At 45.8% G+C, this 16487-nt stretch overlaps 1 protein-coding gene across 1 annotated transcript; it reads right to left on the reverse strand.

The window, feature by feature from the left end:
• Positions 1 to 83: 83 nt before the first annotated feature.
• On the reverse strand, positions 84 to 12493 carry LOC131953551 (uncharacterized). The gene is made up of 8 exons (XM_059316776.1): positions 12094 to 12493; positions 10802 to 11032; positions 8114 to 9802; positions 7182 to 8071; positions 1913 to 6137; positions 1394 to 1491; positions 926 to 1099; positions 84 to 715 (listed from the first exon to the last, which is right to left on the reverse strand). The coding sequence occupies exons 1-8, from the start codon at positions 12491 to 12493 to the stop codon at positions 491 to 493; spliced, it is 7932 nt and encodes a 2643-aa protein (XP_059172759.1). The 3' UTR covers positions 84 to 490.
• Between the last annotated feature and the right edge of the window lie 3994 nt (positions 12494 to 16487).

Raw genomic sequence — 16487 nt, forward strand, 5'->3', positions numbered from 1 at the left:
CATCTGAGATGACATACAAAAGTCAACATTTAATAACCTTCAGATGGTACAAAAAGGTTTTTTTTTTAAATAAAAAAAAATAAACATTTGTAACATTAAGTCTTATTCTTATACATTGTCTTGTAAAAAACCTGCTCTTATTTTAAGAAACAAATTTTAAAAGACGTTACAAAGTTTATAATTGACCTATCTAAGGCCATATAAGTTGGTAACATTGAAAAACAATTTTTCTTTAAAAGAAAACTGTTGGTACATGATTGTTTTGGTACATTAAACTCAGCTGATGGTAGCTGTATGAACTATGATCTTTACATTTGTCAGTTTTATACACCGTTACTAAAACTTGAATTTTCCTAAACAGAAGACATACTTTTTCAAATATATAACCACTTAAGCAATTTGAAACAATCACCGTTTGAACAATTTGAATTGTATCACCATTGAGCAATTAAAATAGTATCACCATTGGAGGAGTGTGAAATGTATGGAGTCACCAAATGAACAATGGCCTGTGGTCACAGTTGGACAGGTAGACGAGACTGTTGAGTAAGACGTTGAGGTGGCTCATTTCACTGGGACCTTGAGCCAGCTGCTGGATCAGGGTGGAGATGGCTAGTGGGTCGTTGAGGCGGAATTCTTCAATGGTCACCTGGTCTGGCGGGCAGGCCAAGAGGCCATATTTGTTGACTATCTCTTGGGCGAATTCAGCATGGAACTGAAATACAAAGGCCAGAATAAAAATAAATTGTATTAAGAAACACTACAAGAATTCAGACAGGGTTCCTTTTATTGGAACTATTTTTATTTAATTTTTTTGTTGACGAGTCTACATTACGTGTCTAAAAATACTAAAATAGAAGTTGATGTAAATATGACATCTGAACTATATTCAAGCACAAAATAAGGGTCAAACCTAAACTCTCACCTTGATATTATAACCGTACTTCTCCAAACCAACCATTAGCTTTCTGAGTCTGCAGACCAACTCACTTTTGGTTATTGCGTCACTTCCGCCTCTTGGGTTTTTTGATTCTCTTTCCATCATGGAGAAAATATTTCCCACGGTGTAGCCGTAAAAACGTTTGCGTTTGGTGTCTTCCTGGATTTAACAGGAGAAAAAAGACCAATCAAGTAGCTTGTCTTACTCCTAATCATTTAAAAAGTAATAATGTAGTCATATCGCAATCCCACAAAACCATCTAGCTCTCATGTTTCCCCTCACAATCAAAAGTAACTCACACAATCAAGTTACTACATATTTACCACAAACAAAAGTAACACAATCAAGTTACCACACATATTAACCACACTGTCAAAAATAACTCACAATCAATTTACCACACGTTTACCACACAAGTTACCACACGCGGTATAATACAAAATCAGCACTCACCATACCAAAAACATAATCTAAGATCCTTCTCTCCAACTGAAATGCCAGCTCTCCTAAAATTTTTAAACTTGGTCTTTTTTTCTTGTCCTCACTTTCATCTTTTAGGAAAAATATTTATAGTCATTTCATACTCAAAGGAAAAACAACTTGTTTTCTCATCTGATCATTTATATTGTTTAAAAAAAAAAAAAAATCAGTGTTGTTGAGTTTGATGGAAAATAAAGGGAAAGTAAAACAAATGGAGTAAAATATCTAAAATAGTTTAAAATTTTAAAACATTGACATAACGACAAAATACGGGCATTAATCTATAAATCTACAGTAATATACATCTACGCATAGGCCTAGATCTATACCGTGGAGTAATATTCAAATTCTCCTCACGATCGAAATGTGTTGTCAAAGTGGACAATGATTCAAAGCCCACACTTTTTATACAATACACTTTTGATACATTTAAAAAAAAAAGATACTTTTTAAAATTCAGATAATGTAAACTTAGCAAGCACCCATGTTTACCATAGCAACAGTTGGTATTGCAGTTTTCTGTAGAACAACTACTACATTCACTTGAGTTGTCGTCTTCGTCAGATCCTGAATAACTTTCATCTGTATTGTCTGAAGAATCATCAGCTGAGTATGACGTCGTGTCACTTCCGGTGGACATAGGACGCTGTTTGTGCGAGCAGTTTTTGTCATGCTTGACGTCACCAGAGGACCATGTAGGACAGTTTTTGTCATGCTTGACGTCACCAGAGGACCATGTAGGACAGTTTGTGTCATGCTTGACGTCACCAGAGGACCAAGTAGGACAGTTTTTGTCATGCTTGACGTCACCAGAGGACCATGTAGGACAGTTTTTGTCATGCTTGACGTCACCAGAGGACCATGTAGGACAGTTTTTGTCATGCTTGACGTCACAAGAGGACCATGTAGGACAGTTTTTGTCATGCTTGACGTCACAAGAGGACCATGTAGGACAGTTTTTGTCATGCTTGACGTCACCAGAGGACCATGTAGGACAGTTTTTGTCATGCTTGACGTCACAAGAGGACCATGTAGGACAGTTTTTGTCATGCTTGACGTCACAAGAGGACCATGTAGGACAGTTTTTGTCATGCTTGACGTCACCAGAGGACCATGTAGGACAGTTGTTGTTGGCGCACACGGTGTAGGACTGTGAGGAGACAAGACGTGTCCTGCCACCCTGACTGCCCGTCCCCGCGCTGGACGAAGACTGGATGGTTCTGACGCTGAACTTAGGGGACGAGCGGAGCGTGTCGTAGGTCTTGACCACCACAGGCACGGCACTGTCCGCGCTGTACGTCTTGACCACCACGGGCTTGCTGACACGGCTGTCCTCCACGTCTATGATGACAACGTTGCCGTAGCTCTCACCCTTGACATTTTTCTTCTGGCGTTGTGGACTAGTTTGGTACTGGCCGACACGGGACGTTCGTATTGCGGTGGGTTTCAATCGCCGGTGAGTTTTGGGTAAATCCGTTTTTAAAGTTCTACTCAAGCTTTGATCGTTGTTTAGTTTTTTATGTGAACTCACGGCTAGTCGTCTACTAGTCGCAGGCGTGCCACTGTACGTTTCAGTTTTACTTTGGTGATTGTTCTCAGACGACACATACGCCCTAAGCGAGTTTCGACGAGCTTCCGGTGTCCTTGACTTCCTGTACTTGGAGCACCAAAATTTGATGTTATTGAAGTTCTGGATGGAGGTCTCATCCATGCTGCAATGCCTGGCTTCCCTAGAACAGTTGCTCTTTTGGCCACTTCGGGCTCCATCTGTTTTTCTAGCTTTTGGGGGTTCTTCTGCCCAAACTTTTTGAACATTGACTCCATTTTGTTTCAACTGTCTGACACCTGGCCGTGCACACCTTTGGGAGGTCCGTTTGTCCTTTACCGCGCCCCTTTCTGCACTGTTGTCTTTGGTCGCGGGGCTTGAGGCTGAATCCATGACGTCATTTTGTTCATGAGAACTCTCTCTATGGCAGACGGCGCTCGATTGACGGGGCTTTGCTTGGTCTTGACATGGCCGGTGTTGATGTCCACAGTGTGGTTTGACTTGACTAGACACTCGCGACTGACTGACTTCTCCGAGGTCAACTTTTGACCTCCACCCCGACTCAGGCTTAAACCCACGAGTCGACTGTTGAATGAACTTGGTACGCTGTGGACTCATCCTGAAGTTGTTGTTGTATGCCGCCCCGCGCTGTGAGCCTGGCTCCCATGCACGCTCTGAGCTCTTTCTCCGCGAGCTGCTACTGACAGCTCTCTGCGCATGCGCAGCTGGAAGGTCCGGTTCAATTGTTGCCGTCCAAAACTCCTCAAATTTATTGAGGTAAATAATCTGAGGCTCGTCTTTGTGTTGTTTCATTTTAATTGGATAGCGAAACACAGACGATTGTTGATTGGAGGATTTCGAATTTCTCTGCACCAATCGACGAGCGACACTAGTCTCACTGTCAAAGGATTTGCTATTGGAAGTACAAGTTGTAGACTTGTAGTTCAAGTCTCTAGCCTGAGGACCAGCCAGATCTGAGCCCTTCCTTAGTTCCCCAGACACACTGGTATCTTCCTTGGAGTTGTCAGCACTGAATGAGAGGCTGGTCTCAGCGGTGGTGTCTAGATGGGTGACGGTCGCCGTGTCATGTCTGGCACGTGTCTGCTCGTGCGTTGAGGTTTCTGTTGGATCACCAGTAGAGCGCACGTGCTCAGCGCTGGAGGGGTTCTGCGAGGGGGTGTTGGTCACTTGCTCGCGCTTTGGCGTCACTAGCTTAGGCTGGCTGTTGAGCCTTTGCTGCGGTTCTAGCTTCTGGTTTTGCTGCAGTTCTAGCTGTTGATTTAGCTGCGGTTCTAGCTGTTGATTTAGCTGCGGTTCTAGCTGTTGATTTAGCTGCGGTTCTAGCTGTTGGTTTTGATTCATCTCTAACTGTTGGTTTATCCGCTGGTGTGCCGAGTCCGTCTTGTTCTGGTCGTGTGTCTGGGCCAGCAGACTGGCATTGAGGGAGTCGTTCCTGCAGGAGGTCGACGACTTGCTGGCCGTCGTCCACGTGCTGTCGTCGTCTGACAGCTCGATCTCGCCCCTGCCGCCCGCCCTTCTGTTGGATATCAGCAGCGGGTACTTGGTGTTGATGTCCACAGGCGTGATGGGAGAAAAGTTCTCGAGGAAAGACAAAGCTCTGCCCAAGTCAGGCTTTCTGATGTTCAGCAAGGAGTGAACCATTTGATCCAGGCATCTACACGGTAAGTGATTGTCACCTGACGTCATCATAGTGTCTTTAGTAGCAGCTGTTTGGTGTTTATTGGTGTTGTCAGCAGGTGTCTGGTGTTTATTGGTGTTGTCTCTGGTAAAGTCCACGCAAACATTGTCTCCTGAAGCGAAGCTGACACGCGACTTTGTTTCCGATGACGGAGTTTTGGAGTTCACAACATAATTTTCGTTAACTCCAGTCACGTGATTAGACCCCCGCCAATCAGATGACCTACACGATTCTGTTGGCCACGCAGGCTGTCTTGGCGTCTGCTCTTGTGCCGCCTTGCTTGTAGTTTCCAGAACCCGGGGGCTGTAATGAAGTTCAATCACGTTCTTGCCATTTGTTTGAGGTGTCACCCCCGACCCATCACGGCCCGTGTTTCTTGTGGTGACCTGTGTTAGCTCGTTACATTTCCCAGTTGGCTGTGTTGCTGAGGCCACACCGTTACGCCCACACGAGCCTGGTCGTCTAGATCTAGTGGCTGTGCTGTTAACGGAGCAACGACTGGCTCGGTGCTCAACATCGATGTTTAATTTCTCATGTGGACATTTGATCATTGACGAGCTTTCTTTAATATTAATTGTTCCCTTACTCTCCCCGCTCAACTTAACAGAAGACTTGGCGTGTTCTATAGAGTTATCCTGGAAGTTGGCCTTGACCTCGGCCAGCTTGGTGGTTAGAGAAATGCTGTTGTCCAGAGTATCCACTGACACAGACAGAGCGTCCAGGTCCACGGAAGCTACCGAAGCTTCTACCCGGGCAGTGGTGAAGTTGTCCCAGTCGTCGGTTGTACAGAGAGAGGGATCCGTCGACTTACGGCCACTGGCCTCAGCCGGTGGGTTGGTCAAGCTGCTCTGGTCAGTGTTGATACCCACAGACACGGGGTTGCTTGTGACGTTTCCCGCCTCGACCTGTTGGCTGAGGGAACGTGCTGACCTCACTGACCTGAGGTCATAGCCAGCGTCAGCAGAGGTTCTTTTTGATTGGTCCGTTTTACTGAGCAATGTCTGCGTTGTGGGTAGGAGATCGGCGTCACCGTGTGGATACAAAGATGGCGGTCCTCGGGCAGACGCATTCTTCTGGCATGGTTCAACTGTCTCCTCTACAGACCGATTAGAGCTAGTTGGGGATTTTCGTTGGCCGGCATTTGTCGGCAGATAAACTGGCTCGAAGCTTGTTTGTAGACCTCTAGAACCTGCCTGCAAGTCTGGCTGCTGATGAGCTTCATGCAGCGATGGCTCCAAGATCTGATTAGACAGAGGTGCTGCTGATGAAAGCTTGAGAGTCTGGTCAACTTTGTTTGTTGGTGCTGCTGATGGAAGCTTGAGAGTCTGGTCAACTTTGTTTGTTGGGGTTTGGGAACTTCCAGTCGTTGGAGTTGAGTGAATGTTGTTAGACGTGTTACTAGCAAGCTGGTGTCGTAGCTGGTCAGTGCTAGATTGGTGTCGTAGGTGGTCAGTGCTAGATTGGTGACGTAGCTGGTCAGTTTGGTGACGTAGCTGATCAGTGCTAGATTGGTGTCGTAGCTGGTCAGTGCTAGATTGGTGTCGCAGCTGGTCAGCGCTAGATTGGTGACGTAGCTGGTCAGTTAGGTGTCGTAGCTGGTCAGTGCTAGATTGGTGACGTAGCTGGTCAGTGCTAGATTGGTGACGTAGCTGGTCAGTGCTAGATTGGTCACGTAGCTGGTCAGTGCTAGATTGGTGTCGAAGCTGGTCATTACTAGATTGGTGTCGTAGCTGGTCAGTGCTAGATTGGTGACGTAGCTGGTCAGTTTGGTGTCGTAGCTGGTCATTACTAGTCGTTTGTCGTAGCTGGTCAGTGCTAGTCTGTGTTTGTCGAAGCTGGTCAGTGCTAGATTGGTGTCGTAGCTGGTCAGTGCTAGATTGGTGTCGTAGCTGGTCAGTGCTAGATTGATGACGTAGCTGGTCAGTGCTAGATTGGTGTCGTAGCTGGTCAGTGCTAGATTGGTGTCGTAGCTGGTCAGTGCTAGATTGGTGTCGTAGCTGGTCAGTTTGGTGTCGTAGCTGGTCAGTGCTAGATTGGTGTCGTAGCTGGTCAGTGCTAGATTGATGACGTAACTGGTCAGTGCTAGATTGGTGACGTAGCTGGTCAGTGCTAGATTGGTGACGTAGCTGGTCAGTGCTAGATTGGTGTCGTAGCTGGTCAGTGCTAGATTGGTGACGTAGCTGGTCAGTTTGGTGTCGTAGCTGGTCATTACTAGTCGTTTGTCGAAGCTGGTCAGTGCTAGTCTGTGATTGTCGAAGCTGGTCAGTGCTAGATTGGTGACGTAGCTGGTCAGTGCTAGATTGGTGACGTAGCTGGTCAGTGCTAGATTGGTGTCGTAGCTGGTCAGTGCTAGATTGGTGACGTAGCTGGTCAGTTTGGTGTCGTAGCTGGTCATTACTAGTCGTTTGTCGTAGCTGGTCAGTGCTAGTCTGTGTTTGTTGGAGCTGACCAGCTATATTGTGTTGATAAAAAAATAGTTGAGTCTCAGGATCACGGCCATCTGATGTATCTTTAGCCGGCTGGATGTCCTGGTAGCCTAGGATGGGAGGCTGGTGGCCGTGGGTGGTAGGCTGGTGGCCGTGGGTGGGAGGCTGGTGGCCGTGGGTGGGAGGCTGGTGGCATAGGGTGGGAGGCTGGTGGCCGTGGGTGGGAGGCTGGTGGCCGTGGGTGGGAGGCTGGTGGCCGTGGGTGGGAGGCTGGTGGCATAGGGTGGGAGGCTGGTGGCGGTATGCAGATCCTAGAGGACTCAACGCCCCGGACACAGCGGGGACAGACGAAGTTTGGGATGTCGGATGTCGGTGTGGTGAAGTGGATGTCGGATGTCGGTGTGGTGAAGTGGATGTCGGATGTCGGTGTGGTGAAGTGGATGTGGGCCAAACGGATACATGTCTGTCGTGTGACTGACATGGTGGCTTATCAGCAGTGCTAAGATACAAATTTGGTTGCATCTTGGACAACGTTGGTGGTATCTCGTACATTGTTGGTGGTATCTTGTACATGGTTGGTGGTATCTTGTACATGGTTGGTGGTAAGTTGTCGAACAGTTGACGGTCAGGCGAGCTGTCCGTACTCTGGTCAACACTGGCCCGTAGATTATGGCTAAAGGCTGGCTGCAGGCAGGGCTGGTTGTTGGCGTCGGGCGGCTGATTGTAGGGTTGTCTGTGGTTGTACGCGGTGTGGTTGGTGTGTGTTAGTCGGCTGGTGTGTGCTACTAGGCTGGAGTGTGGAATTGGGCTGGAGTGTGGCATCAGGGTGGTGTGTGACAATGGACTGCTGTACGTAAAAGCCTTGTGGTCCCCACCCACTGTATTGCACCAGTCGTCCTGATGACACCGCCGATCTAGACGTTGTTTGAGCTCGTTCAGCCGGTCAGAGCAGTAGGGCACCCTGTACCCACTGGCTGGACCTTGCAGCTGGCCAGTGGGCACCCTGTACCCACTGGCTGGACCTTGCAGCTGGCCAGTTCTGTATTTATACGTCATCGCCTCGCTAGACTGGTCGTTAAGACTTGACTCACACCAAGGTCGTCCGTCTTCGCTCGGCAGTTTCTTCTGTAGGATCGATACAACATTTTTCATCAGCGATTTCGATTCCAGAGTTGACAAATTGTCCGGGAGATTTTCTAAAAGTTGAGTGAACTTCCGTTTGTTGACGTCACTCTCGTCTGTGTCTTGTGTCTCCAGCGACATGTGGTACGACGGATGAGGTTCGTCCGCGTGTCGGTCCGACAAATGCTGCATATCATACGTCATCGATCTATTAAAGTTGAGTTCTCCGTGGTGACAATGCGATGCGTTCAAGTGATGTTTGGTCCACGGGAAATCTTGGAGTAGACGGTCCGTTCTGTCGTGGCTATAGTCATTTCGTTTTTCCTGTTCGTAGTCCGTTCTGTCGTGGCTATAGTTGTTGAGTTTTTCCTCTTGGTAGTCCGTCTTGTCGTGGCTATAGTCATTTCGTTTTTCCTGTTCGTAGTCCGTTCTGTCGTGGCTATTAGTATACGCGTTAAGTTTTTCCTGTTTGTACTCTGCTCCGTTGTGGCAATAGGCGTTCAGTTTTTTCGAATGGATGTTGTTATACAAACGCTCAAATACGTCTGTTGACCTACAGTTCCCTTTCTGTTTGTTTCCTCGCACGCAATTCTTTCGTTTTTGTTTTTTCTGGACTTTTTTTCTTCTCTCTGTTGTCGCTGGTTTTGTTTTTATCAGTTTCATCTCATCTTGGCTGTGAGGAATACCGTTTGTAGTAGTGCAGTCGTCTTCCACGATACATTTCTTCAGTAAAGTTTCATCCAGTTTGTCTAGGTAACTCACGTGATCTGGGTCCATGTGTTGGATCACTATATTCTTGTTGGCCTGAGAGCCCAGGATGAATTCCTTCCCCTGATAGTTAAAATAGCTTCGAGGGCGAGTTGTTTCCCTTTCAATACAAATTTTCGCTCTTTGAATTTCTTCTTTTAGTCGATCGGCGACTTGGCGGCGAATATGGGCTTTAGTACTGGGGTCAAAGTTCGCCACCTCTTCTAAAATCAGGTTGTCTATCTTGGGTGGACTGGAGGATTTTTTCCCGCAGGAAGATTTAGTTTTATGGAGCTTACAAGAATGAACTTGGTTGCCCGAAGCTAAGCACTTGTTGTCTCCGCGGATAACGGCATTGTTTGCAACATTTTGGGCACATTTGTCGTGACAACAGTCCACAACATTTTGGGCATATTTGTCGTGACAACAGTCCACAACATTCGGGGCACATTTGTCGTGACTCCCGTTACATTTATACATGTCCCCGAACCTTTGATCTAGGATATTCCATTGTTTGACTTGACGTACCTTACTGGTTATCTCGTCGTAACCTTCACCTTGATCCCGAACATAATCTAGAATCGAGCTAGTTTGAGCGCTGGCCAGAGCGGAGCTAAGTTGGCCGAAGGACTCAGGCGAATGACAACCCCAAGCCCAACCCTCACGTTTCGATACCTCATTGGTCTCTCTGGCTGCATGGGACAGAACTCTCGCCCAATAATCGTGGGCGACCTGACTGTCCTTGTCATAGGCTGTCGCTTCTACAGCTGGCACAAAGCTCAGAGCTGACTGAAAGGGGGCGGGGGTACACACGCGTGAGCTCAACTCACTACTGCCCATTGCTAAAGTTTAGATCAGGAACATGTCACTTCCGTCTAGGAATTTCTGTTCAGCTGAAGAGCTGATGTGAACGTCTGCACCGCCAGTGTTGCGCATGATGGTGTGCAAATAGAGGTCACGTTGAGTGCTGTTGTTGAGTGTATCTAACACACCTCAAACACTTTCTAACACAAGCAATTCGTCAGATGAACAAATAATTGACTTGATTTGTTGTATGCTTGACACGGAGATATCATCGTTTGCTGGAGTTATGGTAAAGACTGAGAGAACGGGCCAAGTTATGGGATAAGTTGAGCGAGTCAACTATGGGTTTAGAGACTATTCGAGGTCAAATCTTTTTTTTGGGGGGGGGGGGGGGGCGGACTAAAATTTCAGGGGGGGTGCACAATGTTAAAAGTATTTATTTTCTATATAAATTCCATTTAGTACGGGGGGGGGGGGGGGGAGTAGACTTTCTTCGGGGGAGGGGGCGGAACCCCCCCGAAGAAGATGCCTGGAAGAAACACTGCAAACATGGGTTTAGGGACTATTTGGGGAATTCAACAATACCCGCCCCAGCTGCTAGTCTTATGGTGCTTTATGTTTAGAGCAGATTAAAATGGAGCATGCTGTTTAGATAAGACACACTGTCTGTGGTATTATCTAAAAATTTAGACCGATGAGGCATTTATTCTTTTATCTACAAATAACTTTTGTGATTTGCCTAGTTTTAAGTTCAATATTTGCATCCATACAACGCACATAAAATTGTTTGGGTCTTAATTATCACCAGAACTATAGATAGCAATAAAACAAAAGAACAATAATATATTCAATTTACCGGTCAGCTTAAATCCACTTGAATTAATTATCTACAGGGAACGTTTGCTTGGTTTAATTTAATTTAGAACGTGACGCTGGATGAAAACATAACTCGTCGAATTATTAACGCCCCTAGTCTGGTTGTTTCCCCTGAAGGCGCCCTGTCTAACAGGAGAGAAATTGAAAACGAGGCAACCTACCATTGGGCGCGCCCTGTGAGTTGGACGCGTCTGCGCATGGGTTAGGTTTGCACCGCGGCTTCCGTTTAGGTGGGCACGGGGTGCACGGGGTGCACGTGCACTCAGCCTCCTGTTCCTGCATGAGCCGGCATTTGGTCATGAGCTTGTTCCAGCCAGATGGAGTGTAGCCACCACAGCCGCCCTTGCTGCAGCCAGCGCCCAGTCGGCTGTTGTCTCGGCAGATGGCTGGCACTGGAACAATAACAGGCAGGTGTTGGCAAGGTGGGGACAGGTAACACGGGGACATTCACATTAGGGACAGGTAACACGGGGACATTTACATTAGGGACAGGTAACACGGGGACATTTACATTAGGGACAGGTAACACGGGGACATTTACATTAGGGACAGGTAACACGGGGACATTTACATTAGGGACAGGTAACACAGGGACATTCAAAGTTGGGACAGGTAATACAGGGACATTCAAAGTTGGGACAGGTAACACGGAGACATTCAAAGTCGGGACAGGTAACACAAGGACATTCAAAGTTGGGACAGGTAACACAGGGACATTCAAAGTTGGGACAGGTAACACGGGGATATTCATATTAGGGACAGGTAACACAGGGACATTCAAAGTTGGGACATGTAATACAGGGACATTCAAAGTTGGGACAGGTAACACGGAGACATTCAAAGTCGGGACAGGTAACACAAGGACATTCAAAGTTGGGACAGGTAACACAGGGACATTCAAAGTTGGGACAGGTAACACGGGGGCTTTGAAAGTCGGGACAGGTAACACAGGGACATTCAAAGTTGGGACAGGTAACACGGGGACATTCAAAGTTGGGACAGGTAACACGGGGACATTAAAGTGGGGACAACTCGTGGATAACACAGGAATATGCTATTCTATAACCTTAAAAATATACAAGGAATATAAACATTTTTTATTCTACATCTTAATGTGCACGAGTTCAACTTCCTGTAATCAACTGTAATTGTGTATGAAATGTTGATGTTCAGAGAGAGTAAGAGAGAGAATAAGTTAGACAGGGATGGGAAGAGAAAAAATGAATTGGAGAAATAGGTAGAGAATGTGAAAAAGAAGGAAAGATAGTCGGAGAACTAGAGATAGGAAGCGAGAGAGACAGATAGAGAGAGAGAGAGAGGGGGGGGGGAGGAGGGAGGAAAAAACCCAGAGAGAGAGATAGATAGAGAGAGAGAGAGAGAGAAACCAGAGAGAGAAACCAGAGAGAGGGAGAGAGACGAGGGAACACACCACATCTGCACTCCGGCGGCTCACAGCAGCAGCAGGCTTTTCTTGGTTTTGGTGACGTGCAGGCGCTCGCTGGGCGGGGCTTGGGTTTACACACACCTTGACCCCTGACCTGAAACGTGGACGAACACGAGCTAGGGAACGTCTTCTGGTAGCAGGACGTACACTTGGGCGTCTGGCTGACCTTGTCTAGACAGCAGAGGCAGCAACAGGTCGCACACTTCTTGGGCTTGGACGAGCCTCGTTTTGGACAGCGGTCAGGTTTAGCTGGGCATTTGCCGCAGTTACCGCTGCCCTTAGAAGACGGAGTACACTTGAGGCAGCGGCAGAATGCCGGGCAGCTGGACGGGCAGCTGGGCGGGCAGCTGGGTGGGCAGCAAGCTTTCGATGGAGCGATGGGGTAGCAAAGTTTCGGACATCTAGACATATAGCTTTTGTTGGGTGTGTCGGTACATTTCCCGCAGCAGCTAGGATCCGGGCATTCCTCTTGGTTTCTCTTTGGCGATCGGCTACATTTCAGGCAGCAACAGTATTCTGGGCATTCAGATACGTTGGGGCACTTCTTGGGTGTACGGATACATTTAAGGCAGCAACAATATTCTGGGCATTCCTGTTTTTTTGTTGTTTTTTTCGGTGATCGAATACATTTCAGACAGCAACAATATTCTGGGCATTCCTGTTTTTTGGTTGTGTTTTTTGGTGATCGAATACATTTCAGACAGCAACAATATTCTGGGCATTCCTGTTTTTTGGTTGTGTTTTTTGGTGATCGAATACATTTCAGAAAGCAACAATATTCTGGGCATTCCTGTTTTTTGGTTGTGTTTTTTGGTGATCGAATACATTTCAGACAGCAACAATATTCTGGGCATTCCTGTTTTTTGGTTGTGTTTTTTGGTGATCGAATACATTTCAGACAGCAACAATATTCTGGGCATTCCTGTTTTTTGGTTGTTTTTTTCGGTGATCGAATACACTTAAGGCAGCAACAAAAAGCCGGGCACTCGGTTTCCTTAGATTTTATTTTGGACGTGCAAATACACTTGAGACAGCAACAATTTGCTGGGCACTTAGAAGTCGTCCCCCGTGGAGAGCGGACACACTTGGGCGAGCAGGATCTGTCGGGTGGTGGGCAGGGTGACGTCAGCTTCTCGCAGACTCCAACCGGCGCAGCAGTCGGTGTCTCCTCGCATTTCTTCTTGCAGACGGCAATAATTGATGACAGAACCTTGTCGCACTCCAGGAAAGGGTTGTCGCTCAGGTTCTTCAGGGTGCATTTCAAAAGTTGGTTGGTGTTTCGTATCACGCAGTTTCTCCTCCTCAGACAGTCGATTTCTTCTTGCCTCACGCGGACCATCATTGTGACAGACTTTATTCCAGCTGGCAGACTTTATCTCAGCTTATACACAGACAAATCTATTTTTATCTCACCACAATTGGAACATGCATCAAGCTACAGGAAACCATAAAAACGACAGCTTTAATTTTGTTGATGTTATATAGTTTAATTATCTAAGAAATATTTTTACTCTAAACTTCCTAAACAAGCACGTCTGCCCACGGTGTACAGACTCATAGCATTATGTTTTGTTAATTAATTTAGCTACCAATCAAAAGATCATTATGTTTTGTGAATTAATCTAGCTACCAATCAAAAGCTCATCTAAAAGTGTAGAACGAGTGAAACTCCGACAGACGGAGGACCTAACAAACTAAAAAGGCAATGTCTTTGTTTTGTTTCACATTGCCAGAAGATCAGACGCTCTTATCATGGAACTTCCGTGAGGGTGGGGTTCCCTGCGTTCACAAAGCTTTAGTGCGCACTGGTGCGACACAGCCAAGAGATGCGCGCAGGTGCAATACAGCCAAGAGGTGCGCACGGGTGCGACAAAGCCAAGAATTTGGACAGACTTGGAGGTAAACTAATTGCACACGAAGTAAAATAGAAACGTTGGAGGTAGGACAGAGAAAACGTTGGAGGTAGGACAGAGAAAATGTTGGAGGTAGGACAGAGAAAATGTTGGAGGTAGGACAGAGAAAATGTTGGAGGTAGGACAGAGAAAATGTTGGAGGTAGGACAGAGAAAATGTTGGAGGTAGGAGAGAGAAAATGTTGGAGGTAGGACAGAGAAAATTTTGGACAGGAGAAAGATTATTTGGTGAAATGGCCAAATTTTGGAAGTGGAAAATAAGAAATGTTGCATGTGGGGAATAACATATGTTGGTTGTGAGTAATGATAAATGTTGGAAGTCTCACAAGATAGACCTGAACATATTCTACCAATCTCCGTGGCTCTACAGACCACTGAGGTCTCTGTCTGCTACACCACCAGCTTCCCTGCTCACCCCAGCCCTACAGTTGCCCATTGGGGTTTATGTTTTATATCATGTTTACAACCCTCTCCCCCCCCCCCCCCCCGTTGTTTGGCATACCGTCCAGATATATCGCTACTGAAAGGAATCATTGTGTCTGTACAATTCATTTACCTCTTGGTTAGTTGAATTCTTCATCCTTTCAAATTATTAGCATGACTATAATTATCTTCTCTGTAGGATTTTCATTTACAATGTGTTAAAATATGTTTTCGGTTTTTAAAATCGTCCAAGTTTACTGGCATAAATTATTACTAATCGGATTATTGTTTTACACATTATTTGTCTGGTGTTCCTATTGTTTTCCCCATTATGACTGCTAAAATAAGTCCTGTCCCGCAGAGATTTTTTCTTGAAATTGTTTTACTTTGTCAAATCTGTGATTTGTAATTGTAAATGTTTCTTTTATCTGTTCATCGCTTGCCATTGCCAGGTCTATACTTTGTTGGCCATTTACTTCTATACTGCACGTCAAGATGTTGCTTTACATTCAGTAAAAATAAATTGTGAAGTCTTTAGTTGTTTTACTATTTTAAAATAATACTTGATTTCTTTCGAGTGTATATAGCACCCGTTCCACATATCATAAAAAAGGTAAGCACATTTTTAATATAACAGATGATAGCTAATGACATACGATGGCAGTTGATTGATGTAAGGAAATAATTGATGATAGCTAATGTCACATGAGAATAAATGACAGATGCCAACTGCTTTCGTTGGATGAACTGAGGAGTGTTTACACTGGCATTTCTCCCACAACACACATCAACATCAACCTACAGCCCCCAGCAACATCAACCCACAACACATAGCAACAGCAACATCGAACTACAAAATCCAGCTACATCAACCCACAACACACATCAACATCAACCCACAACACACATCAACATCAACCCACAACACACATCAACATCAACCCACAACACACATCAACATCAACCCACAACACACATCAACATCAACCCACAACACACAACAACATCAACCCACAACACACATCAACATCAACCCACAACACACATCAACATCAACCCACAACACACATCAACATCAACCCACAACACACATCAACATCAACCCACAACACACATCAACATCAACCCACAACACACATCAACATCAACCCACATAACCCAGCAACATCATCCTACAGACCCAAGCAACATCAACCCACAACACCCAGCTACATCAACCTACAGCCCCCAGAAAACATCGACCCACAATACACAACAACATCAACCCACAACACCCAGCTACATCAACCTACAGCCCCCAGAAAACATCGACCCACAATACACAACAACATCAACCCACAACACCCAGCTACATCAACCTACAGCCCCCAGAAAACATCGACCCACAATACACAACAACATCAACCCACAACACCCAGCTACATCAACCTACAGCCCCCAGAAAACATCGACCCACAATACACAACAACATCAACCCACAACACCCAGCTACATCAACCTACAGCCCCCAGAAAACATCGACCCACAATACACAACAACATCAACCCACAACACCCAGCTACATCAACCTACAGCCCCCAGAAAACATCGACCCACAATACACAACAACATCAACCCACAACACCCAGCTACATCAACCTACAGCCCCCAGAAAACATCGACCCACAATACACAACAACATCAACCCACAACACCCAGCTACATCAACCTACAGCCCCCAGAAAACATCGACCCACAATACACAACAACATCAACCCACAACACATATCAACATCAACCTACAACACCCATCATATAATGTTTGCTTATTGTGTACGCACAAAGGAGCAAATATTGAGGCGCATTTTCAACAAACTTTACGAACTTTGGTTTATATTTCAATATCACGAAAATAAATGCACATTTTAACGAAAACAAATGCACAGTTTAGTAAATATCACGAAAATAAATGCACATTTTAACGAAAATAAATGCACATTTTAACAAACATCACGAAAATAAATGCACATTTTAACAAACATCACGAAAATAAATGCACATTTTAACAAACATCACGAAAGTTGATGCA

The sequence above is a fragment of the Physella acuta genome, unplaced genomic scaffold (genome assembly GCF_028476545.2).
Source record: "Physella acuta isolate Inbredline_101_S28 unplaced genomic scaffold, ASM2847654v3 ptg000929l, whole genome shotgun sequence".
NCBI lineage: Eukaryota > Metazoa > Mollusca > Gastropoda > Physidae > Physella > Physella acuta.